The 8,647-nt window shown below is 35.6% G+C and overlaps 1 protein-coding gene across 2 annotated transcripts in view; it reads left to right on the forward strand.

The window, feature by feature from the left end:
• Positions 1 to 6,436, forward strand: part of NTN4 (netrin 4) — a 129,760-nt gene extending 123,324 nt beyond the window's left edge. For both annotated transcript variants that reach the window (XM_029955596.1, XM_029955597.1), the window contains exon 10: positions 5,014 to 6,436. In XM_029955596.1, coding sequence (XP_029811456.1) covers positions 5,014 to 5,150 — 137 coding nt within the window. In that variant the 3' untranslated portion in view covers positions 5,151 to 6,436. The remainder of the gene's footprint in view (positions 1 to 5,013) is intronic.
• Positions 6,437 to 8,647: the final 2,211 nt, after the last annotated feature.

Consider the following 8,647-nt stretch of genomic DNA (forward strand, 5'->3'; position numbering starts at 1 on the left):
TTTTCCACTTTATGTAGTTGCCATCTGTATGTTAGTGGCACTGCTAAAGCAGATGCATAATTTATGCTCTGGATCTAATTCCTTTAAAATAGATGTACAGGAAACCCCAGTTATGTTAATAAGAAGTTACTGTAATCTTTGACTAATCATTTTGAGAGAAACAGATAACTGACTGGCAGAGAAAAAGAGAAACACTCAATAAAAGATTCCCCCCTAAACAATTTAAAAGTAATATAAAACTGTTGACATTTTGACCTGTTGACTAATCTCTTACATCCTTTTATACCTTTTTAGTATTTTATTTATTTTAAATTTTAATTAAAAAAAGGAAAAGAGGATGTTTTAAATAATAAATAAATACTTTTCCAAAGAACACATGAAGTAATCAGAACCTTGGATTTTGAATACAAGAAACTAAGAGTCATTAACTTAAGTTCTATTTCCTAATAATCCGTATGTAGAGGTTCCTCCTATAAGCACTTTCTATTCTCTTGGCAAAAGAAAAAAAATATGCCCAGTCTTTTAATAAGACATTAAAAAAAGAAACCTTTGACCATCTGAGCCACCCTCCAGGAAGTGAAGTATACTTCCTAATCATGTTTCTCCCAGAGTCAAAGAATCAACTGAGTTCATCACAATTGAAAACATAAGCGCAATTATTCAAAGAATTCTTAAAAACATGTTTACTTGCTTTGAAGAAAAGACTGGAACCTGCCAAAGCAAAACCAGACACTCTTTCATTTCACTTTGTTTTTCCATTTTTATAAGTTCAATAGCTAAGGCCAAAGAAAGCTGATAAGAAAATTCGGAAACCTTACACGCCAACTTGCTTCCTCTGCTACTTTTTTGAAAAGGAGTAATCTAATTGGCATCTCTGCAAATTCATTCATTCCTACATCCATACATACATTTACTCATTCATCAATCAACTTAGGATATCAAGACTAGCACTAAAGTATTTATTTTCTTTTTCTATGGAAACAAAATATACCTTGTGCCCTCAAACGTAAAGCAAAGTAGATGTCAAAAGCATGAAAATAGGAAAGCAAAATGTAAATGCTAGTAAGTGATATAACAGATAATACTGTTTTTGATGCTAATTTTTGGCATGATGCAACTCCAAAATTTATGGATTTATTCAGTATCATTTTTATTAGTTTATATTTAAACTTTAATTTTTTTCACTTTATTTATTTTAGAGAGAGAGAGAGAGTGAGCAGAGGAGAGGAGCAGAGGGAGGGGGAGAGAGAATCCTTAGCAGGCTCTATGCTCAGTGTGGACCTCAATGCAGGGCTCGATCCCACAACCCTGGGGATCATGACCTGAGCAGGTAGGATGCTCAACCTTCTGAGCCACTCAGGTGTCCCAAATTTATATTTATACTTTAAATTAATGGCAAGCTCCTATAGTATTTGCTCTATTTATAGTTTCAAAGTAAATTCATTTAAGATATTAGACTTAGCAATGACGTTTTCTAAAAACTACTTACTGTGTTTTTAAATGAAGATGTTATTACTTTAGGTATGATACAAACATGATATTATATCAAGACCATCATGTTTTAATTAGACTGTTAATTTAATATTAAGATTCTCTTTCACGCAGAAGCTAAGGTCACTCTTCAAAGAATTTTAATACTTTATAATCCATATTACATTCACACTCTACAGTGTGTTTAAAATCTCTATCATTATTGTCTCCTTTTTTCTCTTTTTTTGAAAACATCATCATAGCTGTTTTTAAGTTTAGTGCTGAATTCTTTTAATAATTTTTAAAATAACCCTCTTGAGGCACCCGTATGGCTCAGTTGGTACAGCATCCAGCTGTTGATTTCGGGGTTGTGAGTTTGAGACCCACATTAGGTGTAGAGATTACTTTTAAAAGTTTAAAAAATCTTAAGGAGCACCTAGGTGGCTCAGTTGGTTAAGCATTTGACTCTTCATCTTGGATCAGGTCATGATCTCACGATTCTTTTTTTTTTTTATTTTTTTAAAAATTTATTTTTGAGAGACAGAGTGAGACAGTGCACAAGTGGGGAAGGGGCAGAGAGAGAAGGGGACACAGAATCCGAAGCAGTCTCCAGACTTTGAGCTGTCAGCACAGAGCCCAATGCAGGGCTCGAACTCATGAACCATGAGATCATAATGTGAATTGAAGTCAGATGCTCAACCGACTGAGCCACCCAGGTGCTCCCTGGTCTCATGATTCTTGAGTTCCAGCCCTACATGGCACTCTGTGCTGACAGTGCTAACAGCACAGAGCCTACTTGGGATTCTCTGTTTCTCCCTCTCTCTCTCTCTCTCTGCCCCTTCCCAGCTCACTCTCTCACTCTCTCTCGCTCTCTCAAAAATAAATAAAAATTTAAAAATAAATATATAACCCTCTTATTATAGAAGCTCTACATGTCCATTATAAAAAATCAGGGGAAAATTTTAAATGTCACATTTCTTACCTCCAGAAGGTTAACAGCTGTTAACAGCTTGGTGTAAATCCTTCCAGGTCTTCCTCAGTTCATGTATATATTATAATTTTTAACCAAAATAAATTCACACTATGCTCTGTTCTGCAACCTACTTTATTCAGTTGTGACCTTTGCCTTCAATTATAGTTTATTTTCACATACTATAATATTCAGATCATATTCCAATTTCCTAATTGGTCCCAAAATGTCCTTTAGAACTGGTTTGTCCTTGTCAGTGTTCAGTCCAGGATCATGCATTGATCTGGTTTCTAAGACTCTCAAGTCTCTTTTAATCAAGCACAGTTCCTTATTTATTGTTGAAAAAATTATTAGTGTTGAAGAAACCAGGCCAAGGGTCCTGTGGATTATATTACCTTCTATATTCGTCTGGTTGGTTCCTTGTGGTGTCATTTATCTTGTCCCTTTACTGCCTATGTAATCTTTAAAGAAAAGCTTGATAGATTGAAGATAAACATTTTGACTAGAAACCATTAGAGATATTGCTATGTGCGTACTTCATGTTGAATCACATCAGAAGACATACAGTCCCTGGATAGCTACCATCAGGTTTGCTAAACTTGACCCCTTGGTTAGAATGATGTCAGTCTGATCTCTCGATTGGGCAGTTTTGTTTTTCCTTTTGAGACTAGAAAATAATAAGCATGGTATTACTTAGACATGATACAAACATCCAGTTTCCCATTAACTATTAATTTAATGACTTTATCACTAAATGGTAATCTTCCTGAATCAACAATTTCATCAGAGTTTGAGAAATGATGTTTTTCTAATTTCCCTCAGTTATTAGTTGACATGCTTCTGTCTCTTTAAAGCTGGGCTATTAGGTTACCATTCAATACAGTTCCTATTGTAAAAGGCAGGATAAATGCTAAATTCTTTCCTTATAATTTCCAATTTTCAAAGTAAGTAATGGTTTTAACAACTGCCTTAAAAGATGACAAATTAGGGGCGCCTGGGCCGCTCGGTGTGTTAAGCGACCAACTTCAGCTCAGGTCATGATCACAGCGTTCTAGGAGTTTGAGCCCCAAGTTGGGCTTTTGCTGCCAAAGCATAGCTGTCTCCCTCTCTCTGCCCCTCCCCCACTCACTCCCTCTCTCAAAAATAAATAAACCTTAAAAAAAGATGAAATTTAGTTTTTCTCTGGATTTCTCTTTTTTGAGTATCATTTTGGAATTATGGATATTGGTTGATTGGGGATGTTTCAATAGATACCAATTATTATGTTCCTTGGTGCTCAGATTATCACAACTTTAACAGGTTGTAACCCTTTCTTGCCACTCCCATGACCTTCTGAATTGATCCCCATTCATCTTTGAAAGCTTCTGTGCTTTTTAGTACAATAGGGTGTCCCATGCTACCTTGTATCTCCCTGCCCTGGACCTGCAATAGCATTTGTCTGAGAAGCCTTGTTTTATTTTGTTTTTAGTGAGATCTGTTTAATTAGAGACCACAGTATATCTATTATAGGTGTTCATTGCTATTAGGATGCCTTTTCTTAGGCCATTTCAGTGAATAAACAAAATTTATATACATAACATATTACTATGTCTTATTTTTATTATTTTATTAATATATATTAATTTTTATATATACATAAAAGCCATGAGTTTAACTTTTCAGTTTAATTTTAGCATCTAGTATTTACCCTTAAGTTTTAAAGTATATGTCTCTTTATGTTGGAAAGCTGTTTTTTATAAACATAACTACTTATTTGCTCTACCCTATAATATTAAAGAACATTATTTCAAAATACCAAGATTGATATTACTATAAACATCTCCTAAAGAAGATTAACATACTGCCTTTTTTTAGTCTATAGGTAATGAGATTGTCCTTTCATTTTTCTGTGTGTTATCCGAAAATTGTTATTTGAAATCTGAAGAGAAGTTTCAATTACAAAGTCAACACTAGGTCCAGTGAAGTCTCCATTTTTTTCAATCTATGACAAACAAACATCCTATATCCCAAAAGTACACTGACGTTCTATAGGAAATACTTGTTATTTTGTATAATTCATAACTCTCTTCCAATGTTTTCCCAGATGGTTTTTCACTTTTATAAAATCCTCAATATACACTACCATCCATAGTGAGTCTCCAAGAAACACCAATTTATAGCAGTGTGCTAAGCACCCACAGAATCCTCACTTCTTTACCATAAAGGGTGGCAGAGTATAAAGTAAAAGTTCTACAGCCAAACAGACTTTAGCTTAAGTCAGAGTGCTACTATTTACTGAGAGACACTGAACAAGTTTTGTAATTTTGCTGAGTCTCAGTCCCCTTATTTGTGAAACAAGAAGAAAAATAAGACCTACTTCATATGGTTATTTTCAAGATTAAATAAATAATGCATGTAACCCACTTAGCACATAGTAAATGCTTACTAAGTGTCAGCTGTACTACCTGTGAGTCCCTATTTTGACTATAAATATATATAAAAGCACGAACCATGCCTATAAAACTACTGACATCACATCCCCCCCCTTCAATAAATTACGATACTCTATAGCCCCTAACTTTGTTCTCTTGTAGGTTTGGAGTACCTTGTGGCAGGACATGAAGATGTAAGAACAGGCAAATTAGTTGTGAATATGAAAAGTTTTGTCCAGCGCTGGAAGCCATCCCTTGGAAGAAAAGTGATGGATATTTTAAAAAGAGAGTGCAAGTAGCAATAAAGGTATATAACACATAATGGCACTTCTCTATGTACAAAACACAAACTTAATGGAAAGGAGACCTCAAAAATGAAACTGGAATTTTTAAAGTGCCAAAATATATAGAAATGTTCCAATGCATAGGACCTGTCTAACCTGACTCTTTTGGGGCCATATTTAAACACAGTTTGTTTCATAAAGACAAATGAAAGACCCTATGCTGATACCTGGGTTCTATGGGACTGAGTCTAAATTCGTAACTATTAAGAGTATTTTTAACAGCAGTGTGATATTTTAGCAGTAATCCATTAAGGGCAGTGCATCTAACAAGGACTCCTTCTGGCTTCAGATTTGTTACTTATATTTGTGCTACTTAAAATAATTAAAGAGATTTTAAGGACTCCCCAACCCTACTATCAAAAAAGGTTTTTCTTAAAAAAGAGCCTTCCTCTGTGTGATGTGTGTGAACTTTGGTCTGTGGGGTGTTAAATGGAACCTCTCCACATGTATATAGTATTTCCTTGTATAAAGCACTTTACTACCTACCACTTGTGTTGTGAAAGTTTGGAAACTGTTGTTGACAGAAAGAAAAATAAAGGGTGTGTATGAAAACCTACTGAAACAGAAGCACTGCCACTACATGTGGACAAAAGCAAGTTGTACGTTTTAACTCTGAACACTTGGGAAAAAAATATGTGAAGATACAACCTAAAAGAACATGTTTGCATATCAAATCTCAGCTTCAGGCTAGAGGTTAGATTCCACAGATACCAGCCATGATGAAAACTTTCTTAAAAACTAAACAAGATGAGACTTTAAAATTAGAGAAAGAAGAAATCATAAGTGTAGAAATATGCTTGGATAAAGAGGAAATGGACTTTAAATTTTTAAAAGCTCATTATTTGCAATGCACTATAAACACCACAAAAATTATTGTAGACACAGAATTTGTTTTATTTTTGTGTTTAGTATTTAAACCTGAATGTTGAAGTGGTTTCTCCTTATCTTTGTTAACAATATATGGTCATTATATTTGCTCACTTTTTTGACACAATGTACGTGATAGTTCACTAAACTACAGTCTTCATTATTATTCATCTGCACCCATGCATAACCACAATGCATACAGTTTCTTCTGTACTTGAATACACAAAACATGAACCACAGTGCCGTAAGATTAACTTCACATACAGAACATATTTTTTTCCTGAGGTCCTGTGGACTTGCAAAAATATATATATATATTGCTCTGTTAATTTTTTTATATTTCATATATGTAATAAAGGAATATGATCTCCTGATTTTTGTCTCATTTCCTGATCACTCTTTTAATGATGCTAAGGATTACCTTTTCTTAATGAAGGAACTCAAACCTATTTCTTTAAACTAAGAAAATCGGGGCTCAGTCGGTGAAGCATCTGACTCTTGATTTCAGCTCAGGCTGTGGTCTCCCGGTTTGTGAGATGGAGCCCCATGTTGGGCTCTATGCTGACAGCACAGCGGAGCCTGCTTAGGATTCCCCCTCCTGTCTCTCTGCCCCTTCCCAGCTTGCACTCTCTCTCTCTCAAAATAAATAAATAAATAAACTTAAAAAAAAAAATCAAACAAGGGCCCAGTATTTCGACTCTTTTACTCTGGAACATAGAGATAGAGAGGAAGCTACAGGTTTAATTTCTGTCACATGAAAAATAAATTTTTATCAGTTGCAATGCATTTTTATACTATATTTACTTTTTTAAAAAGCAATGAAAGCTCATTGTTGAAAATATAGAAAACTGTATTGGGGGGAAAATCCTGTGTTTAAACAATCCTATGGGGCGCCTGGGTGGCTCAGTCGGTTGAGCGGCCGGCTTCGGCTCAGGTCAGATCTCACATTCGTGGGTTCGAGCCCCGCGTCAGGCTCTGTGCTGACTCTAGCTCAGAGCCTGGAGCCTGCCTGCTTCCGGTTCTGTGTCTCCTTCTCTCTCTGCCCCTCCCCCTCTCATGCTCTGTCTCTCTCTGATCAAAAATAAATAAAATATTAAAAAAAAAAACAATCCTATGATGACAGCGTTAGCATATGAGTGCCTATGCCGCTAGTCTGTTTTCTATGCAGGTACCTACCTTTTCTAGAATTGGAATTATGCTATGAAATCTCTTATGAAATCTGCTTTTATGACCTGTCACATGTCTCTCAGCTTCTTATCTTTTCATTCCACCTGGTAGGTGGAATGCTATCTGTTAGGGTATCATTTACAAACAGCTTATCAAAAGTGTCGGTATGTCACGGCACATCAAGAAAAATATTTTAGGGTCACCTACGTGACTCAGTCAGTTGGGCAACTGACTCCTGATATTAGCTCAGGTCATCATCTCATGGTTTGTGGTTTGATCCCCTGAGCTGGGCTCCTTTCTGGTAATGTGGAACGTGCTTGGGATTCTCTGTCTCCCTCTTTCTCTGCCCCTTCCCTGCTCACTCATGAGCTTTCTGTCTCTCTCTCTCAAAAATAAATAAACAGGGTGCCTGGGGTGGAGCCCCGCATTGAGCTCTGCACTGACAATGCAAAGCCTGCTTGGGATTCTCTCTCTCTCTCCCTCTCTCTCTCTGTGCCCTCCCTGCTCATACGCGTGCTCTCTCTCTCTCTCAAAATAAATAAACTTTAAAAAAATAAATATTTTTAATTTAAAAAGAAGAAAAATATTTTAAACACATCAAATATAAGATTTTCTTAAGTTTCAGAATTGCCAAGTAGCCTTTATTTAAAGGCTATTTAAAATAAGCATTACCCATTAAAGAGACAACAAATAATGTCTATATTTTAAAAGTAGAAAAATGTCCATAATATATTATTAAGTTTAAAAAATTGCAGAACAGGGGCGCCTGGGTGGCTCAGTCGGTTGGCCCTCCGACTTCGGCTCAGGTCAGATCTCACGTTTGTGGGTTCGAGCCCCGCATCAGGCTCTGTGCTGACAGCTAGCTCAGAGCCTGGAGCCTGCTTCCTGTCCTGTGGCTCCTTCTCTCTCTGCCCCTCCCCCCCCTCATGCTCTGTCTCTCTCTGTATCAAAAATAAATAAAACATTAAAAAAAATTTTTTTAATTGCAGAACAATACTTATAATAATAGTGCCAACTCCAAACCACATTTATATTATGTACAGTGTTTTAAAAGGCCTGAAAGATAGATTATAGCAATATTTACCCCTGTAATGGAAAGAAGAAGGGAGATTTTCACTTTTTAATTTGCATATATCTGTATTGCTTGATATTCTTTCATTGATCATGTGCTACTTTTGTAATGTATTTGACAATTAAAATTTAATTCATTGTTTATAAAGTATGTTCAATCATAGTTATAACTAAAAGTTCAGTTTTAAGTAGTTTGCCAAATTATTGAGCCCTAAACCTTTTCTCATTCCTTTTTGACTAGGATCTTCTTCCTCAGGTGCTCTTTCAACACCTTTTCTGGCAACATTCAAAAAAATAGATCATTGTTATAATCGTTTCTTAGTATCTTCATTCTTAGGTCACTTGCA

This window comes from Suricata suricatta, chromosome 10, assembly GCF_006229205.1.
Source record: "Suricata suricatta isolate VVHF042 chromosome 10, meerkat_22Aug2017_6uvM2_HiC, whole genome shotgun sequence".
In the NCBI taxonomy this organism is placed as follows: domain Eukaryota; kingdom Metazoa; phylum Chordata; class Mammalia; order Carnivora; family Herpestidae; genus Suricata; species Suricata suricatta.